Raw genomic sequence first — 21,642 nt, 5'->3', positions numbered from 1 at the left:
AACGCCACTTCTTCAAAATAGACTTGCCTAGGCCGTGGTATTTAGTGGAAGAGCCAAAGAGTTGCATGTGGCTGGAGAACTGCAGTTTGCCAACCACGGGCCTAGAGAAACTGACCTTGACGATGAGCTTATTTGTGGGAGGGAGGGGGAGACAAGAGAGGCTGTACCCATGTGACAGAAAAAGATGTTTAAACCTCCTTGAGTGATCATTGAGTTGCAGTAGTAAAAACAGGATCTTGAGAATGTAAACCTAAATGGAAACAACCTACCGAGCCTTTGGTAATATGTTAAATAAAAAATTAAGATGTATAAAATTTGAGAACCCTCATATTGGCCTGTTTGGACCAGCTTGCCCCTTCAGCACTCTTTCTGTTCTTTTGCAGAAGAATCTACTTTTCAGACCCCAAAATCTAGTCAGCTGCCTCGGTCTTCAGTGCCACCGTCAGTTAAGACATCACTGTTTTCCCCAAAATTATCTACACCTGAAATTTCAAGTCCCCTTGGACCTCCTTTTGGCTCTACTGTGATAAATCGGATGGCTGGAACTTTTGATGCAACCACTGGCTATGGGTCACCTGAAAGTTCTCAGCTAATAAGAAGAGGGCCAAGGTTATGGTCTTCTACCCCTGGTGAGGACTGTTTATTTTCTAAAATTTGAAATGTCAGAGTTACAGAGAATCAGATAGCCTAAGTGTTCACTTTTTTTTTTTTTTTAATTATTAGATCAGCAAATGAATGGATTTTCCAATCTTGCATCTACTGTTAGTGCTGAGGGTAAGACAATGAGACAGCCCAGTGTGATTTATTCATGGATTCAGAATAAACATGAACAGGTAAGATGATATGATATAGAATTTATATTTGGCATGTAGTATTGAGAGCATAAAGGATTTCAAATGAGTAATCCATAAGAAATAAATAGGATTTTTGTTTTGATGCTTCATATAGTAAGTTGTCCCATATGGAATTTCCCATTGTTAACTGGTTTTGGTTGGTTAGTGTGAGGAATATGGACACAGAGTGTGGCTGGAGCCGGATGAGAGACGGGAAAGTGGCAGGTAGGTGGGTGATGAGGTCACGGGTAGCAGGCACCCAGAGCTCATCCGGCCCATTAGGATTGTAGAGGACTGACATTTTCTTTGAGTGAGATGGAAAGCCATTGTATGGTTTTGCCCACAAGAATGACATGATTTAACCTTGTACTTTGAAAGTACTGCTCTAACTGTCGTGTTGAGATTACATTCTCAGAGGGCAGGGATAGAAGCAGAGGCAATAGTAAAGCTCTTGAAGTAGTCTAGTGCAAGGTGGTGGTACCTGTGACCAGAGTGGTTGTGGTGGAGGTCTGATCAAGGTCTGGATATATTTTGAAAGTAGGTGCAATAGGATTTGCTTATGATTTAGTTGTGGTGTGTAAAATAGAGCAAATATTGACTTTACAGTTTTTGGCCCAAAGAATCTGAAATAATATAGTTACAATTTATTGAGTGCAATTTGCTAATGGTTCTGCAAGAAGTGATTTGATGGAGATGAAGTGGGGAAATCTGGAATTTGATTTTAAACATGTTAATTTAAACAGATCTTGGCACATAGCCAATGGAAAATACTGAGTAAGAAATTAGATATATTTCTGAAGTATGGAGAAAGTTCTGTGCTAGAAATGTAAATTTGGCTCTAATTGTTTGTTTCAGTGCACAGAGTGTCATCCTGCGGACTGAAGCGTCCCGAGTTTGATTCTGGTCCAGGGTACATATCTTGGTTGCAGGCTCAATCCCTGGCCCTGGTCAGGCCCTGTGTGGGAGGCAACCAATCTGTGTCTTTCTCATATCGATGTTTCTGTCTCTCTTTCTCCTTTCCATTCTCTCTAAAAATCAGTGGGAAAATATCCTCTGGTGAGGATTGACCAAAAAAGAAAAAAAAAAAGAAATTAAAATTTGAAGTCATCAGAGTATAGACAGTATTTAAAACCATGAAACTCCATGAAAACGCTTGGGGAGTGTAGATACAGAAGAAAAGAGATGCAAGAACTAGGACCCTCCAATGACTAAAGGTCTGGTAGATGAAGGATAGCAAGAGACCAAGTGGCTATTGAGATGAGAAGAGAACCAAGAAAAAAGTGTTCCAAGGAGAAGTGAGTGTCAGATACTGCTGGTAATAAGTAGCATGAGATTCAAACTGTTAATGAACTGTTGCAATGGGCCGGTCATTGAGTCCTTGTCAAGAGCTACTGGATGGAGTAGGGGGAATGAATGGTTGATTGGCATTGGGTCAGGAGAGAGTAAGAGAGGAATTGGAGACCACAAGAAAAGCCAGATCTTTCCAGGAGTTTTGCTATAAATGGAGCAGGAAAATGGGATAAATACTGGTGGGAGTTGAGGAGTCAAGGAAGGGTTTTACTTTTTAAAGATGGGGGAAATAATTACGTTTGCTGATGGAAGGATCAATTAATAGAAGGAAGAACTGAAGGCATTTTACAGACTTCAGTATCACATATTGCTCTATAAGCCATAAATACTGTCAGTTTATAATATTAAGAAATTGTTTTCTCTTTAAATGTCAACTAGTAGAAAACAACAAACCAAGATTTGAATATGGGGTAGGTAAAAACATGCTCTTTTTTGATGTTAAGAGATTTAAGGGCATGATAGCCCTAGAGAACTGAGAAAGAATATAGTCTCAGAAATTATTATCAGAACCACTGAAAATTCCTTTAATTATGAAATGTCTTTATTTGGGGGTTTAGACATGTGTACATAGGAATGCAATTTAGGTTAGATGGCCCATCTCCATTATCCATTTTATTGTACAAATGTATTTCCTTACATGGATTACTGTAAATACTGTTCTCTGTAAGAGAGGAAGTGTTTTTATTTAAGTTAATATTAGGGAGAACCTGGAAATAGGTGATACTACATTTGAATAGAATGGAAAACTCTAAATGTGTTCATTTTTTTTTCTCCCCCAACTCAGATTAAGAATTTCATGTCAAAACGGGTGCTGATAATGTATTTTTTCAGTAAGGTAAGAATATGTAGATATAGCATTGGGAATGGAGGGGAGAGGAAATAAGAAATTTAGTAGCAGGTGGGATTTGACTTCTAAATGAATAGCTTGGCCCTAGCTGGTTTGGCGTAGTGGGTAGAGCGTACCTGTTTACTGAAGAGCCCGGTTCAGTCCTGGTCAAGAGCACGTGCCCAGGTTGTGGGCTTAATTCCCTGAGGGAGTGTGCAGGAGGCAACCAATCAATGATTCTCTCTCATAATTAATGTTTCTATCTCTCTCTCGCCCTCTCCCTTCCCCTTTGAAATCAATAAAAATATATTTAAAAACAAATATGTAGCTTGATCCTAGCAAGCCAAACAGCTTTGTATTAGTGCTTCATTTTAACAGTAGCTGCCCATTCTCACCTCACATCTCTCCTCAGTGGCTTCCCGGGGCTTGTCTGTAGTTGGCTAACTGAGTCTCTTGGCTGCAGATAGCTTTGTGCTGATCTACAACCCCATCCTGCAAAATGAACAAATCCATGGTGTTCCTTTATGTTTCATTGTCCTGCTAACATCTTTGTGGCCAGTTTGCTCTGCAGAATGGAGATAACAGTTAGGTTAAAGATGTTAAACTTGTGTTGCATAAAAAGTTGTAATTCAGGCCACAGACTAAAAGACTTTCCAGTTTGTGTCTCAGCTGCTTGCCCCAGCTGCCATAAGAGAGTAAATCTCAATTGCAGAAGCTGAAAATTCATTCCTCTTTTCATTGGCTACAGCTGTTGTGTGTTAACTAATCCTTTGATGAGGAAAAGCCTTTGTCCTTATGTAGGGGAAAGAGTGTTTTGTTCTCTTTTTTAATCTAGCTTCTCTCTTTCTGAAGATATTGCATTATTAGCTAATATTGCACTGAATTATGCCTTGAAGTGGTAATTTGCATTGATATACATTATTTTTATTCTTTGGGAGTATACTCTTGTGGGGAGAAAGATCTGAGTAACTGTGATATAATATAGATACATATAACAAAGAAACACTTGAAGTTCTTGAAACTTCCCCCCTCTACCCTCTCAACACACACACACACACACACACACACACACACACACACTCTAATGTGGCAGGGAAGAGGCATCCTCTAGCACAGTGTTTCCCAAAGTGTGGTACGTGTACCCCCAGGGGTGGGGGTATGCGTTGCACCGGAGTTTGGTGGGGATATGCACTGCACCATGCTTAGCTGCGCATAATTCTACATTCTCATGAGTACGAGGGGTACTCAGCATTACGAAAATTATAGAAGGGGTACACATGTGTCAAAAGTTTGGGAAACACTGCTCTAGCAACTACCTTTATAAAAAATAATCAACCATAGAGGTTCGGGAAAACTATGCGACCCCTAAAGGTGTCTTCAACCTACAGGAAGAGGAATTGTCTGAAGTTTTACTTTAGTGCTTTGTTTTGAAAGATGTATTACCCCATGCTCTTTTCACTTAAGTTCCCTCATGTAATTCTAACAGCATTCCTGTGAGTTGTTTTTGTTTTTTTGTCCTTGTTTTACTGATAAGGAAACCTGAGGCTCAGAGAGGTCAAGTAGCTAGTTTAAGGATGCATAGCCAATAGGTGGCAGGCAGAGGCTGAGCAAGATCTCCTTTTTCCTTGGAAGTGAAGGCTGCTTTTAATTCTAGCTTTGCAAGTGGATCTATTGTATGATAAGGAGTTATAGACCGTGCTCTGTGATGTTGAGAGATCTAACGTGCTGTTGTACTTCATAGACTTCATTAGGTGCATTACCAAAGCCAGTATTTGTTTAAATGGGCTATTGTTTGTTGCTCCATACTATTCAGTTTTGTTAAAGAGAGTTGGGTGGTTTTTCTTTGGAGTGGGGTTTGAGGATAGACAATTCAAGAAAAGTAGTATGTACTTAGGTAGTTCTTCATTTTTGAAGAAAGCTTGTATAGCCATTCTTTAACTGATCTCTATACTAATCCTCTAAGATGGGTTGAATGTGTGCAACTCTTATTTTAAATGAGAAACTGAGGCATGTAGAGATTTAGGGACTTGGCAAGGGTCACATAATAAGTTGATGGCCGAATGCTTTATTACAGTTAGATCACATTATATAAGAATTTTAGATTTTAATTCTTAAGAGACAGCTGTGCATTTTCTATTGTTATAATCCACATAGGTGATTAGATGAAATAAGGGTTTTTGCCCAGTGGAACTAACTTAAATGTTTTTGTTGTATTTGTAGCACCCAGAGGCCTCCATTCAGGCTGTTTTTGCAGATGCCCAAATGCATATTTGGGCTTTGGAAGGTAAGTAATTTAATTTCAGTGACCTGCTGAAATGATTTTAATTATCAGTTAAATATTGAAGTGTAATCCATATAAGGTCAGTTCTGGCCTTTGATCTCAGTCTTTGAATTTTCAGATACATTTTTATATCTTTGTTCTATCTAAATTGTTATTCTTAAATATTTAGGTGTACTTTAATCTGGGCAGAAATTTTCCTTGTACGTAAGCAGAGAAACTGGACCAGGGGTTCTTGCATATCTTTCTCTCTGCTTCAAAAAAACTGTAATAGATAAATTATTTTTAACACTCAATTTATTTTGACATAACTTAATATTTAATATATTCTAACATTTAGCTTAGATTAAATATGTAAATTTAGTTGTTAAGAACTTACATATCTATATATATTATAGATCTGCCTTCTCAAAGCTTAAATGATACTTCTTCAGAGAGGTCTTTCCTGACCTCTAATGAAAAGTATCCTCATAACCTGACTGCATTCTCTTATTATGCTTTGTTTTTCTTTCTGTCACTTATCACTACCTAATGTAGTATCAGTCCATTGTCCAGTTGGTATATGCGAGTACAGTAGATTTGCCTAATTTTAATTGACTTTTAACTTTTTTGTTTTCCCTTTGAGGTTTGTCACACTTAGTAGCAGCGTCATTTACAGAAGATAGATTTGGAGTTGTCCAGACTACACTACCAGCAATTCTTAATACTTTGTTGACACTGCAAGAGGTAGGCAAATGTGGATTGAGTGGAGGTAAAGGTCCTTGCCTCCTCCCACCCCACTCCACCCCAGTCTTTGAGTTTTGTGTTTTTTTTTATATCATATTTATTGAGTCACAAAACATATGTTAGAAGTTAAAATAATGGTACTATTATCACCTTCATGAAATTACAATCTAAGATTGATTAGGAAGAGATCATTTTAATTCACTTATAAATAATTTTGTAGTAACAGAAAAAGGAAGTATATTAAATCTATAGGCTATACTTCTGGTATTAATCAGATTATTTAGGATATTGGGATTCTGTTCAGTTTGGATCCTTACACAATTTATATTTACTAAAAGTGACCTGTAGTTAAATTACCCATGAAGATAAGTTACTTATTGGCCAGAAGCCAGAAAAGATAGAGTTGAGGCCAGTGGATCCCCCGCCATCAGGTTGGGTGCAGTTTTCTGTGTTTTTATTTATTTTTTTAAATAAATCTTTATTCAGGTTATTATAATTGTTCCTCTTTTTTACCCCCGTAGCTCCCCTCCACCCAGTTCCCACCCCACACTCTGTCTCCCCCCCCCACCCCCATCTTCATCCATAGGCATAAGATTTTTTTTTTTTAAACCTTAAGCTTTTTTATTTTATTGATTTTTTTTTTTTACAGAGAGGAATTGAGAGAGGGACAGAGAGTTAGAAACATCGATGAGAGAGAATCATTGATAAGCTGCCTCTTGCACACTCTCTACTGGGGATGTGCCCGAAACCAAGGTACGTGCCCTTGACTGGAATTGAACCTGGGACCCTTTAGTCTGCAGGCTGATGCTCTATCCACTGAGCCAAACCGGTTTTGGAAGGTGTATGATTTTTGCCCAGTCTCTTCCCATATGGCCCATACTCTCTCCCCCTCCCCTGTCCCTGCCAAGAATTGTCAGTCCACTCCCTTTCTATGCCCCTGATTATATTATATTCACCAGTTTATTCTGTTCATCAGATTTTTTATTCACTTGATTTTTAGATTCACTTGTTGATAGATATGTATTTGTTGTTTATAATTTTTATCTTTAGCTTTTCTTATCTGTGAAGCTCTTTATCTGCCCTTCAGTTCTGAATGATATCTTTTCTGGGTAGAATAATCTTGGTTGTAGATTCTTGCTATTCATCACTTTGAATGTTTCTTGCCACTCCTGTCTGGCCTGCATAATTTCTGTTGAGAAATCAGTTGACAATCATATCAGTGCTCCCTTGTAGGTAACTGTTTTTATCTTGTTGCTTTTAATATTCTCTCTTTGTCTTTTGCTGTTGGCATTTTAATTATGATGTGTCTTGGTGTGGTTCTCTTTGGATTCCTTTTGTTTGGGGTTCTGTGTGCTTCCTGGACTTGTAAGTTTAATTTTTTCACCAGGTGGGGGAAGTTTTTGGTCATTATTTCTTCAAATAGGTTTTCAGTATCTTGCTCTCTCTCTTCTTCTGGCACCCCCATAATTTGGATGTTGGTACTCTTGAAGTTGTCCCAGAGACTCAAAACACTATCTTCATATTTTTGGATTCTTTTTTCTTTTTTCTTTCCCGGTTGGGTGTTTTTTGCTTATTTCAGTCAGTGTATGTTTAATTTCTAGTTGGTCCTTTTTCATATCCTCAAGGTCTCACTAAATTTATTGGCCTTTTCCAGAAAATTCTTGAAAAACCTAATAACCATGGTTTTTGAAGTCTATATCCTCTATTTCTTTCATTTGTGACCTGTTTCTTTGTCTCTGCATTTTGGCTGCTTCCCTGAGTTGATAGAGTTGTGTGCTAGGTGTTCTATAGAGTCCAGTGGCTCAGCCTCCCCAATTACCTGAGGTGGACACTCTTGGTGCACCCCTTTGTGGGCTGTGTGCACAGTCTTATTGTAGTTAAGCCTTGATTGTTGTTGGTGTCACTGGGAGGAATTGATCTCTAGGCCAATTGGCTGTGAGGATCAGCTGTGTCTACACTGGGAGAACTGTGGTGAAGACACCCTTATAAGGCAAGACTTCCTTCAGTGGGGCTTTGCTGCTCACTGAGTCTGCCCCCTGAGTGTGTCCCTTATGGAACTGAGGAGATGTAATCTGGATGGTCCCATTCTGACCAGTGGGTACACTGGCTCTTGGATCTCCAAGGAGGTGCTAATTTAGCCTCTGCCTGAGGCCACTCAGCAGGAGCTACAGAGAAATCTGCAGATTCCTCTTTTTTGTTTGGGTTTTGGATGTGCCCAGGTGAGGCCCAGTGTGAAGCAGTGTAAGCTGCTGTGGGGCCTTGGGCCTTCTTTTGGATGTTCTGGGTCTTTCTGACTCAGCTGCAGTTAGGTAAGTTTAGATTTCAAAGGACCAGGCCAATCATATGCAAAAGCCTTTGCGTACAGCTTGGATGGGGTGGAGTTTCAGGGCAGAGCAAACAGCAATGGCTTCTCCTCAGCCCAGCTCTAAGAGGCCGTCAGGTCTCAATGTTCCTCGGTAATCGCTGCAAGCACCTCTGAGAGAAAGCCACTCTCGAGTTCTGCCCGCTGCCAGACAGTCCAGTTTCTCCCCGTATGAGTCTGGGTCCCCAGAGTCCTGCCTAGAACGAGTTCAGAGCAGTTGGGAGCTTGTGTCTCCCTGCGGATTGAAAAAGCCAGCCACATACTCAGTTGCCAGCCCTCTCTGCGTGTGCACCTCCGTACCTCTGCACTTTACTTCTGCAGCTCCTCTGAGTCTCAGTGTGCTTTTCTGTTTCCTTCTAGTTATAGAATTTCCACTTAGGCAACCTTCCTGTGGTTCTGGATGATGTCCGTTTTGTCTTTTAGTTGTAGTTTTGAAGTTGTCCGAGGCAAGTTTAGGTGTTTACCTATGCTGCCATCTTGGTTTCTCCCCTCTTTGTTTTAAAAAATATATTTTTATTCATTTCAGAGAGGAAGAGAGAAAGAGAAACATCAGTGATGACAGAGAATCATCGATAGGCTTCCTCCTGCACACTCCCTATTAGAGATCGAGCCAATTGGGGCATATGCCCTGAACAGGAATCAAACTATGACCTCTTGGTTCATAGGTCAACACTCATCCACTGAGACACACTGAAGGGGCAGGAGGGGTGCATAGTTTTAAATTAATAGATCTTTTAAATCCTAGACTTAAAGGCAGAGAAATAAACTATATTCTTCTTTCTTTCTTTCCAGTAGGCTGCCTTTCCTGACTTCATCTTGGATGATATGTTTTATACCGCCTAGTAATACTAGTTGTATGTCGGATGAGAGATATAAACACCGAGTGCTAGAGACATTTAGAGATAGGTAGGGCTGGTGTGTGCAGTTGGGTTCTGGAGGAGGTGATATTGAACTATACTTAAGGATAACAGTTGGTGCATCTTTTGGTCTTAGGAGGCAGTTTATAATATGAAAACATGCTTCATTGTTCCTTTATCTCAATTTATTTTATCTCTAAGTCTTACCCATCAAAACTAGTGATTTTTCTTTTTTGCTTTGAGTCCTCTGTGCCCATTTTCTCACGTGTATTACTTGAGACATGTATATATACAAATGAATAGTTTCATTATTTGTTCTCTTCTAGTTACCTTTCTCTAAAGAAATAATTTCCTAGTATTTCCCCACAAGTTTGTATATTTGGCTTGTCTAACCACACAATTGGGTAGCAATGACTTGGGCATATTTTTGATACTCATTGTGTAAGTTGTTTTTCATCTATCTGGCTGTGTAGTTTGAAATAAAATGACAATAACAGCATAGTGTTTTATAGTCAACAGAGTTATTTCACATTATTTTTGATCCTCATAACTATCTTGTGAAGTAAGAAAGATGGAGGTTTAGTTCTCCTTTACAAACGAGGGAGGCTCAATAGTGCACTGACTTTTCTTACACACATGTCTTATAGGTGGCAGAGCTGGGACCTGACCCCCAAGCTGATTGCAGGACAATAGCAGTTCTAGACCCCAGGGAAAGCTGCAGACCCATATCCCTTATTCTTCTTGTGGGCTTTTTATTTTCGCATGAGGTTCTCTTCAGAGAGATGGCTCTACTTCTGGAACCATGGCTTTCAAACTTGTCATGACCTGCAGTGTGTTTACATTAGACTCAGATGTGTATGTGTGTGTAACAGAAATAACACGTTCTTAGAACAGTGCTTATCTTTAGTATGTGCATTGCATTCTGATGTTTTCCATTCTATTTCATTTTTTAAAATGCTGGTTAAAACCGAATTTATTTCATAAAGTTCACACTGCCTTAGAGATAGTCTGTACCCAATTATTTTATTCTCACCTCCCCACCATAAGTATTTCTAATTCTTGTTCATAGTTGATTATGGCTAGGTATAGCAATGATTGCAATCTGCTTATTTGATTGTAGTTATTCATACCTTGGTTAGGAAGGTAGGAATTGCAGACTTGCCAAACTGTCAGGTCCTGTTTACTTTGAAACAGGAGCTGGAAAGGAGAATACTTTTGAGGAGCAGAGTAGAAAGAGGCAGAGATATATTTTTGAGAGTTGAAAGGAGTAAAAGCAACGAAGAACAGGTCCAGTGATTTGGTACTTGACTTCTGAGGGTAAAAACCGCTCCTTGTGTGAGGCTATGGCATCTCATCTCTCCTAGGCCATCACAGTCAGCCTTTATCATCAGCTTTTGCAAACTACCTTACAGTCTTTCCTTTTCCATCCCAGGTCCTGAGATTGATTAAAGTGAGTAATTCAGTGTCCATATGGGATATTTGTTCCACACCTTTGCACCACAGTTCTTTGACTTCCTTCTCTTTGTTACTCTTTCATAAACCCTTCAGTCTCATTCATGGCGTTACCCAGGCCTCATTATCCCCTGAATTCGCCAGAATTCTTAAATATTTTTGTTCCAAAAGATACCTTTGAGAGTCTGATGAAGCCCCAGGACCTCAGAATAATGTTCTTAAATGCTTAAAGTACTTAGGGTTAGAAAGGAAATCAGTTATATTTGAAATATAATTACAAAAGCATTAAATTTGTAATATAATGTGTGCTTTTTAATCAATGCATTAAATAGCAGGACATATCAATAAGTCTAATAGATATTTTCATTTCAAAATAATAAGATGAATGGTATTTCAAAATAACTGCAATAGGGGTAGGATATGAAGGTATTGGTGATTTCTTTTAGTGACAAAGTCACAGGAGCCACTAATGCTGCTGTGATTTGTTGCTTACAATCATAGTAGAAAGACATGCTGAATTTTAATTTAGAATTTCGTGACAATAAGTATGCAATTTTTTAAATTAAAATTTTCTTTATCATTTTTTAATCCTCACTTGAGGTCATGCTTATTAATTTCAGAGAGGAGAAAAAGAGAGAGAGAAAGATAGAAACATTAATGAGAGAAACATCGATCAGTTTCCTTCCTGTATATGCCCACTACCGAGGTGTGTGCTGTGACTGGGAGTCGAACCCTCAACCTTTCAGTGTACCGGACAATGCTCCAACCAACTGAACCATATTGGTTCAGACTAAATATACAATTTTATCCTAAAATTCATGCCCCTGAATTTTACCTATAGATCTGTGGGCTCATGTAAGGGCCCTTGCTCTAAGCACAGCCCTCTCATATCCTTGCTTCTTCTATATACTTTGTCCTCCCCAGTGCTTTCACTTCCTTAGACCTTATGTCCTTCACAGTCATTTTATTACTAATTCTTTCAACGCTCTGTCCCCATGTTTTTCAATTGTACCCATGTGGCAAAACCCTAAAGGATCAATCTCATATTCACCAGCCATCAATTCTCTTTGTCCATCCCCCCTGCATTGGCCTTACTGCTGAATTATTACTGTGGCCTCTTGCCCCCTACTAACTTTTTTTTTTAAAATATATTTTATTGATTTTCTTACACAGAGGAAAGGAGAGAGCTAGAGAGCTAGAAGCATCGATGAGAGAGAAACATCGACCAGCTGCCTCTTGCACACCCCCTATCGGGGATGTGCCCGCAACCAATGTACATGCCCTTGACCGGAATCGAACCTGGGACCTTTCAGTCCGCAGACCGACGCTCTACCGCTGAGCCAAACTGGTTTCGGCGTCCCTACTAACTCTTAACAGAGATTCTTCATTCTGACTCCAGTCATTCTGCCCATGAGCCCTCTGCTGTAGTAACCAACATGGACCATTCAGTTTTTCTTCCCAAGTATGTTTTTTTTAACCTTAGTCTAACTCTATACCTGATGTCTTTATATCTTTGATGTCTTTTCTTTGCCTAGAACACTTCTTTGCCTAGAACACATTTTTCTCCTTTTGTCTGGCTCAGCTCTGTATTCCCCATCTTAATACTTTATTGTACTGCATCTTGATTGTCCATCTATTATACTTTCAATGCCTTTATTGGAGTAGAGGCAGGGATCTTATCTCAGTAGCATCTGACTGTTACTTGGCTGTCATCATCATCATCATCACCCAATCTTATTATTCTATAGCAGGGGCAGTTTTATTCCCCAGAAGACATTTGTTAATGTCCAGAGACATTTTGATTGCCACAACTGGAGAAGTGCTACTGTCATCCATTGTGTAGAGGCAACAATGCTGTTAAACAGGAGCAGTCCCCTATGTACAGTCCAAAATGTCAGTAGTACTGAGGTTGAGAAACTCTGCTCTATAGATACATGTTTAATCTCACAGCTAATTAAATACTTCAGTTCTCGTAACCATGGAGCACATTTCTAATAACAAAGTCTGCTCTTGTCCTTAGCATTTGTTTGGGATTCTGGCTTTAGAAGAGTAAACTTCCGTTTCTACTGGGTTATAAGTATCCAGGGACTTTCAGGACTCTGCATAGTGGACATTTGTTAATAACCCTGGTAGGTAAATAGGCAGGAGGGAGCAACTGGACTTTTCTCTTATTTGGCATTTAAATAAGCAAAAAGTATCTGCTTTCATAGTATAATCCCTCTTTAGAATTTTATGAGGGCCAAAGTAAGGAATTTTTCATTTTTCCTAAAGAGTATTTTGTTCAGTAGTATATTATACTCACTGTTTACTCTTTTTTTTGTTTGGGATAATTCTTAACTATATTTGAGATCCCATTTGTATGATCTGAGTCTTTAGGGCAGGAATCATGTGCAGTGCATAAAATGAGGCTCAATAGATATTGTTTAATCAGCTAATTAAGTACTTCAGTTCTCCTAATCATGGAGCACATCAAATATTGTAAGCCAGTGTTTCTTAGATTTAAGTTAGTCATATACTGTCTTCATAATTTTAGTCTTTTAAATAAGTCAGAAGAATGCAAAGAGATAGTTACCAGCACTCTAGCTCACCTCTGTTCAGTAGAAATATGATGCAATACACATATGTAACTTTGCATTTTTTTAGTAGTTATTATACATTAAAAAATACAGGTAAAGTTTATTTTAATTAACAGTATATCTAAAATATTATCATTTTATCATGTAATCTATATAAAATAACATTTTATATGTATATATTTTACAGTAAGTGTTCAAAATCTGGTGTGTATTTTTTACTTACAGAATAACTGAATTCAGACCAGCCACATTTCAAGTACTTAAGAGCTACACATGTCTTAGTGGTCACCATATTGGACAGAACAGCTATAGACTTTAATGATGATGATGAAATTGGTTGTTCAAGAGGAATTTCATATTAATTCTTCAAATGATAATATTCTAGATATATTTTCCAAAATTCAAGAATTGATATCAGAAGAATATATTTTTAAGGAGAAAAAGGAAATATATGTGATAGTCTCATCTAGTAAGTCATTCAATAGGAAAGACTTTATCACACAATGTAAATAAGAACCTGAATCATCCCATTTTGCTAAAAAGTATATGTGACAGTATATTCCTTCATCTTCTGTGATATATGTACACCAAAACTTGCTTTATACAATTCATAGTGGATAAATGCTGAAAGTAACAAAGGTGTATACAAAGATGATCGGAAAGCATAGATAATGGCAAAATGAAAAAAGTCACTGATTAATCTTTTGAATTTGTCTTTATAAGCTTAAAAGTGAAATTATTTTTCAATTATGGTACAAAGAAAATAGTTGAACTCTCTTCAACAAAATTATAAGTTGTCATGCTTTTTTAAAAATTTTATTTGATGGTACAAATGCAAGAAAAAGAACCAGAAGTAATGATAAACTAGAACCTATTGGAAATATATTTTCATTTTGAAATCAGTATTACAAGCTGGATATGTTCCAGGTTTATGCATGATAACTAATGAGTTGCAGTCAAAGGACATTGCCCATTTCAAACATATATGTCTTCAAAACATAAAAGATGTTTATGTCTTTATTTAAATGTTTATGAAATTATTTTACACTAGAGGTCCATTGCATGAATTTGTGTACAGGTGGGGTACCTTGGCCTGGCTGGAGATCAAGGCCTATCGGGGTGGTGGGCTAGGGGGAGAGGCCGTGGGCAGTTTGTGATTGGGGGTGGGGCCTGCCAGATGGAGGGGCCACAGGAGGTTGTAGGAGGGGCAGGGGGATAGGGGACGGGGGTGGGGGAGGAGGCAAGGTTGGGGCCCAAATTGGCCAGTTGGCTGCCACAGTGTGTGTCATAGTGACCAGTCATTCTGGTCATTCCACCGCTTGATCACCGGGTGTGTGTGTGTGTGTGTGTGTGTGTGTGTGTGTGTGTGTGTATATATATAATATATATATATATATATATATATATATATATATATATATATATATATATATGCATGCTATCCTTCTTCTGTAAATTGTAAAATGACTTTAAAAAGGCCCAGCCCTGACCGGTTTGGCTCAGTGGATAGAGTGTCAGCCTATGGACCGAGGGGTCCCAGGTTCGATTCTGGTCAAGAGCATGTACCTTGGTTGCGGGCACATCCCCAGTAGGGGGTGTGCAAGAGGCAGCTGACTGATGTTTTTCTCCCATCGATGTTTCTAACTCTCTATCCCTCTCTCTTCCTCTCTGTAAAAAAATCAATAAACTATATTTTAAAAAAAAAAAAAAACTAAAAGAGTCCATTGGATCAAGGTAGTAACTGATGATGACTATTTTTACCTATATTCTGAGAGTTAATCAGAAGGTTTATAAGAAGATTGGAAAGAAAATAATTTTTCTTTTAAAATAAATTTTTATTTAATGTTGTTTAAGTATATCACTGAGTACCACCTTCCATACTGCCTAAAATGATCTCAAGTATATCCCAGTCTTGAGAAATGCTCTTATAATACACGATTGGATTTGAAGTTATCATGGCAGACTGATAACTTCATATCAATTCTTGTTCCTTCTCCCAAACTCTGCTAAACTACAGTAAAAGAACTTTAAAAAGACATTTTATATAATAAAAGCATAATATGCAAATCGACTGAACAGTGGAACAACTTGGGGGGTGGGCAGGGCCAGCGAACAAGTTGCACCTGGCCAACCAAGGCGCATGCCAGCAGGCAGAGGGCGGGGACAGTGATGGGGGGGAGGGTGGGTGGTGACCAGTGGCAGTGGAGGGGTAATTGGGGGTGGTGGTATTATCCGCTTGCTGGCCCAGCTGGCATGCTTGCTGATCCCTTGAGGGCTCCCAGACTGCCAGAGGGTGCAGGCCGGGCTGAGGGACCTCCTTCCCCCCCTCCACCCAGAGTGCACAAATTTTCGTGTACTGGGCCTCTAGTAAATCCATAAACAGGAGAAGAGACAACAGCAATAAAATTTTCAAAGCTGATTGAGATATATGACTTAGTAGATTCCAGAGGCACATCTGAAATTGTTAATGGGGCAAGCACCAAGTATTTCTGGAATCAAGGATGAAGATACAGGTACCAAAATAAAGAGGTTTAGGTGAGAGCTGTTTCAAAACCAGTTAGAGCTCTAGATTCTCTGTTGCTGGTGCTCCCCACTCCCTCCAGTGGTAGTCGAACTGCATCATCTAGGGAGGGTGGGACACAGGATCTCTGATTGAGAGAGTCCAGGCATAATGGTGGGTGCTGTACTGAAAGCTCAGTGGCTCTGTTTCCCACTTGGCTCCCTAAGCACTGGGGACCAGGGTACTGGACAACTCCTCTCTGGGAACTCTGAGCAATCCAAGAAGAAAGACCTGAAGATACTATGTTGGGTGCTTACTCTGCAGAAGTCCACACAGATCACCTACTGTGAAGGCTGTTGTCAGTAAACTCCCACCGTGCACACGGAGCTCTCGGTCAGATATTTAGGAAGTCCCACTCTCAGTCATGTGCCAAGGGCCACTAGATTTCTGTTGAAAGTCTCTCATGCAGAAGATAAAGAACAAAAGACACAAAGGGGGGAAAGTGGAAGAAACTATAACAAGCAAAAGAACAAAAATCATCAAAATCTTCAGAAATAAGAGAGGATATTTTATCCTTGACATAAAAATAGGATATTAAAATTAAAAATAGCACATGACAAAAAAAAAAAAACTCTTGAAATTAAAAACACATGGCAGAAATTATTATAATTTGGTTTATTTTGGTGGTTATATCCATTGTTATTAGTCATAGGGTTATACTATTTCTTGTCACTTTAGACATAATCTTGCTATAACAAATTAATACACTTCTGTATTTTCTCTTATGTCCTCTCTTAATGTAGTTATATCATTTTAAATATATATATTCTTATTGATTTCAGAGAGGGAGAAAAAAAGAGTAACATCAGTGATGAGAGAGAATAATCAATTGGCTGTCTCCTGCATGTCCCCACTGGGGATTGAGCCCAGAAACAGGGCATGGAATCAAACCAAGACCTCTTGATTCATAGGTCAACACAACCATTGAGCCACATTGGTCGGGCTAGTTTATCATTTTAAAATGATATTATTTACCTTTGACCTGTAAAGATATACTTAAATTACTTATTCTGTCAACTGTAAGTAAAATCAGTTTTACTTTTTTGTTAATCCTCACCCAAGGATATTTTTTCCATTGATTTTTAGAGAGAGTGAAAGGGATGGGGAGAGATGGAGACATTGATGTGAGAGAGAGAGACATCAATTGGTTGTGCCTCTCGTAACCGGGGATCAAACCTGCAACCCACATACATGCCCTTGACTGTGAATCCCACCTGCGACCCTTTGATGCACAGGCTGATACTTGAACCATTGAGTCCCACCAGCCAGGGCAGATCTGTTCACTTTTGAATTCTCTCTCCTCACCTATTCTTACACATAGATGCTTTATCATCTATAATTATAAAGGAAGATAATATAGTTTAGTAAATAACTTATTTATAGAAAGTATCAAGTTTTGGCTGTATGTTTTTGTTTTTGTTTTTTGCTAAGTTATTTTAACAAAGGACTCTAACCAACACACATACTATCGGGTCTAGTAATAATTAATGTCGTTGTTAACATTCGTTTAAAATCTTGCTTGGCGTTGACTTGTATTGACATAACCTTCAAACACGTGGTATCTACAGAACGTGTGAAATGCAATTAACAAGTTTTGCTTGAAAAAGTTTGTGTTTGGTTTGGTTTTTGTTGCAAAACTAGGGCTAAGAAGATGGCGGATGAAGAGCATATTCGGCACTGCATGCTTTACGAGTTCCAATTAGGAAGAAAAGCAAGTGAGGCTGCAAAAAACATCTATAGTGCTCTTGGTCAAGATGCAGTTAGCGCCAGAAAACGCTAGCGTTGGTTTGAGAAATTTCGCGAGGGAAATTTTCCGTTAGATGACAAGAGTGGTCGAGGCCGTGTGTCCAATTTTGATCAAGAAGCTCTTCAAGCTCTTTTGGTGCAAAATCCTCAAATTACCCAACAAGAGCTTTCGACAACTTTAAATTGTTCACAAAAAACAATTTCCAACCAATTGCGTGCACTTGGCAAAGTCCAAAAGTTTGGAAAATGGGTTCCTCATGAGTTGACCAACAACAACCGTAATCAAAGAGTCACAATTTGCAGTTCGCTCCTCTCTCGTCAAAACCGTTTGTCGTTTTTAGAGCAAATTGTTACCTGAGATGAAAAATGGGTGCTGTATGTTAATTTGAAAAGGCGGCCTCAATGGTTGGACAAAAATGAGGCTCTGCAGCCCACGCCAAAACCTTACTTGCATGCGGAAAAAAGTGATGTTGTGTGTTTGGTGGAATTTTAAAGGAATTCTTCATTATGAACTTTTACCATCTAATCAAACCATTGCAAGTGCAGTGTATAGTGCCCAATTGGAAAGGTTAGCCCAAGCTTTAAGAGAAAAAGAACCAGCGCTGATTAATCAGAAGGGCGTAATTCTTCACCATGATAACGCACGACCGCATACTGCAAGAATCACTGCTGAAAAACTGCGCCAGTTGGAATGGGAAGTTCTCCCTCAACCTGCATATTCTCCTGATATTGCCCCTTCCGATTACCATTTGTTTCGTTCTTTACAAAACTTTCTTCTTGGAAAAAAATTTAATAATGAAGAATGCCTCAAAAATGCATTGACCGAATTTTTTGCATCAAAATCACAAGAATTTTACAACAGAGGGATTAAAATGCTTCCTGAGCGTTGGGCACAAGTAGTAGAAAACAACGGCAACTATATTGTTGATTAAATTTTGTTGTATTATTTAAATAAATTCGATTTAAAAAAAGTATTAGAAAACGACATTAATTATTACTAGATCTAATAGTAAGCAGAGTCAGATATCTGTGTTTCACTCCCAGCTTTGCATTTTCAAGGGTGTTGTGAAGTACAGCTTTTCTTTTTCTTTTTTTTCTTTAGAGGAAAGGTCATTTTTTCCCAAGGGGTTGTGAAGTATAGTTTTTTTTTTTTTTTTTTTTTTTTTTTTAGAGGAAAGGACTTTTTTTAGGTAATTTACTGAAGTGGCTGAACCTCCTACTGCATTGTTTTTCAAACAGTTTGTGATCCAAAATAAATATAGTGTGTATCTGTCTGTCTGTCTATCTGAAGTAGTCTCCTCAATTCTTTGGACTCAGTTGGCCGTGGTAGTCTGCTGTAATGTGTTTTCTTTCTTTGATCTAGGCAGTTGACAAGTACTTCAAGCTTCCTCATGCTTCCAGCAAACCACCTCGGCTTTCAGGAACCCTTGTGGACACTTCCTATAAAACATTAAGATTTGCATTTAGAGCATCACTAAAAACTGCCATCTATAGAATAACTACCACATTTGGTGACCATCTGAAGTAAGTTTACCTGTTTTGATCCCTGATAGTAGTCCATTGTCAAGAGTTTTCCTGAGAAATAGGCATGAGGTTTATAAAGGCTCGCACATTAAAAGTGTTTTTTTGGGGACCTTCATGATTTCTCCTGGGAATTGACAGCTTGGATTTAGACTTATATTGTATTTTATTTTTTATTTTTTTAAAAGGAGGACTTTATTTTTTTATTTTATTTTTTAATATATTTTATTGATTTTTCACAGAGAGGAAGGGAGATAGCCAGAAACGTCGATGAGAGAGAAACATCGACTAGCCGCCTCCTGCACACCCCCCACCGGGGATGTGCCCGCAACCAACGTACATGCCCTTGACCTGAATCGAACCTGGGACCTCTCAGTCTGCAGACTGACGCTCTACCACTGAGCCAAACTTATATTTTAAAAGTTGGCCTATCGTATAAGCTTTGGGACCTTTCATATGGACAAAAAAAGGGAATAGAAAGTTATAAAAGCAGCAGGTATAATTACATACTTTTTTTTTACATCAGGAAAACATCCTTCAGGGAGGAAAAAAAGGCAAAAAATAATTCTGTTATTGCATCTTGGTCAGCAAACTAAGACTTGGGGTGAGCAGAGTATTCCATAAATGAGTCCTTGGTGCTTTGTGAATCATGCTGGAAAAACTGACAGATCACACCTTCAGACATGGAGCCAGAAAGAAAACCACAAATGCCAAGCCTGTTTATATTTAGTTTCATTGATGTTTATTGCTTTCTTATGAAATAATTTAGGCAGGATAAAGGATACTAATTCACTGACTAAAACTATATTTTCTCATAATCATAAATGAACTGTAGAAGACAAGAGAGATTACTCTGTTTTCTGTATGCAATCAGTTAATAGTTTAGGACTTCCTTATACATCTGCTTTTAGAAACAGTATTTTTTTAAAGATGTTAATATTTTTATTTTCAAAAAATATATTTTTATTGATTTCAGAGAGTAAGGGAAAGGGGGAGAGAGAGAAACATCAATGATGAGAGAGAAAATCATTAACCAGCTGTCTCCTGCACGCCCCACACTGGGAATCAAGCCCACAACCTTTGACCAGAATTGAATCTGGGACCTTTCAGTCGCAGGCTGACACTCTATCCACTGAGCCAAACCAACTAAGGCGAAGCAGTAGTATGTTTTGTTTCACTTCCATAAAACTAGGCAGCAACAATAGCAGGTTTTATGGAACACATTGGTTTTGAGTGGTAGTACAAAAGAGCTGTAGATAATTTTCTATTCTTAAGATTTATTTTAAAAGAAACAAAATCTATTATTGAGTACCTTTTACATCTGATCTGAAATATGATAGCCCTGTATGGTTATGTAAATTAATTAAAGTTAAAACAAAATTTAGATTCCAGTTTTTCAGTCATACCGGTCTCATTTCAAGTTCTCAGAAGTAGCTAGTACTAGATTAAGTGTATTGGATAGCTTTGATACAAAACATATTCATCACTGCCGAAAGTTCTGTTGAACAGTGCTGTCCTAGGTAATATACTTAGTACTTAAAATGTATATATTTTTTTCATTTACTCTTCTTAAAGAGCCTGTGAGGTGTAGAGATTATCATAAATTGTACAGATATGGAAACTGAGGCTCAAAAAACTTAAGAACTTGCTTAGTAGCACAGTCCAGTGAGTGTTAGAACATGAACCTGAAATCAGATCTTTCTTGCTTTTAAAATTCGACCTCTGCCCTAGCCGGTTTGGCTCAGTGGATCGAACGTCAGGTCAGACAAGGATCCCGGGTTTGATTCCAGTGAAGGGCACATGCCGGGCTCGCCAGCTCCATCCCCAGTGGGGCACGTTCAGGAAGCAGCCAGTGATTCTCACCGTCGATGTTTCTAGCTCTCCTCCCTTCCTCTCTGAAATTAATTTTAAAAATAGTAATAACAGCCCTAGCATTGGCCTGTGCACTGAGGGGGCCCAGAGTTGAGTCTGGTCAGGGCACATGCTGGCTTTATCCCCAGTAGGGGGTGTTGTGGGCTTAATCCCCAGTAGGGGGTGTGCAAGAGGCAGCCAACCAGTGATTTTCTCTAATTATTGTTGTTTTTCTCTTTCCTGCTCCCTTCCTCTCTGAAATCAATAAAAATATATTTTAAAAATTTCAACTTTCTTTCTGTGTACACCATTAGACTGCCCCTGAGATATAAATTGCCATGCAGAATACTCTCGGAAAACACTCAATAAATGTAGAGAATGAAATAGATGATAGTGCAAAAACAGGAAGAATGGGGAAAATAGAGATTTCTTGGAAAAGAAAGGGAAATAAATGACTGATAAAAAATTATGAGAATGAGCCGAAGCCGGTTTGGCTCAGTGGTAAGAGTGTCGGTCTGCAGACTGAAAAGTCCCAGGTTCATTCTGGTCAAGGGCATGTACCTTGGTTGCGGGCACATTCCCAGTAGGGGGTGTGCAAGAGACAGCTGGTCGATGTTTCTCTCTCATCGACGTTTCTAGCTCTCTATCTCTCTCCCTTTCTCTCTGTTAAAAATCAATAAAATATATTTTTTAAAAAATTATGA

At 38.6% G+C, this 21,642-nt stretch overlaps 1 protein-coding gene across 10 annotated transcripts in view; it reads left to right on the top strand.

Moving 5' to 3' along the window:
- Positions 1–21,642, top strand: part of NDC1 (NDC1 transmembrane nucleoporin) — a 53,318-nt gene that overhangs the window by 27,613 nt on the left and 4,063 nt on the right. For 5 of the 10 annotated variants that reach the window (XM_036448148.2, XM_036448144.2, XM_036448141.2 and 2 more), the window contains 6 exons: positions 384–629; positions 724–833; positions 2,968–3,018; positions 5,230–5,293; positions 5,913–6,013; positions 18,930–19,090. In XM_036448148.2, the coding sequence (XP_036304041.1) occupies positions 384–629; positions 724–833; positions 2,968–3,018; positions 5,230–5,293; positions 5,913–6,013; positions 18,930–19,090 (733 nt within the window). Of the gene's footprint in view, positions 1–383; positions 630–723; positions 834–2,967; positions 3,019–5,229; positions 5,294–5,912; positions 6,039–18,929; positions 19,091–21,642 lie in introns of those variants that run through there. The other 5 variants (XM_036448145.2, XM_036448140.2, XM_036448149.2 and 2 more) reach the window with 5 other exon arrangements.

The sequence above is a fragment of the Pipistrellus kuhlii genome, unplaced genomic scaffold, assembly GCF_014108245.1.
Source record: "Pipistrellus kuhlii isolate mPipKuh1 unplaced genomic scaffold, mPipKuh1.p scaffold_m20_p_2, whole genome shotgun sequence".
Classification (NCBI taxonomy): Eukaryota; Metazoa; Chordata; class Mammalia; order Chiroptera; family Vespertilionidae; genus Pipistrellus; species Pipistrellus kuhlii.
The sequence above is the reverse complement of the archived record's forward strand: the minus strand, read 5'-3'. Positions and strand labels throughout refer to the sequence as shown.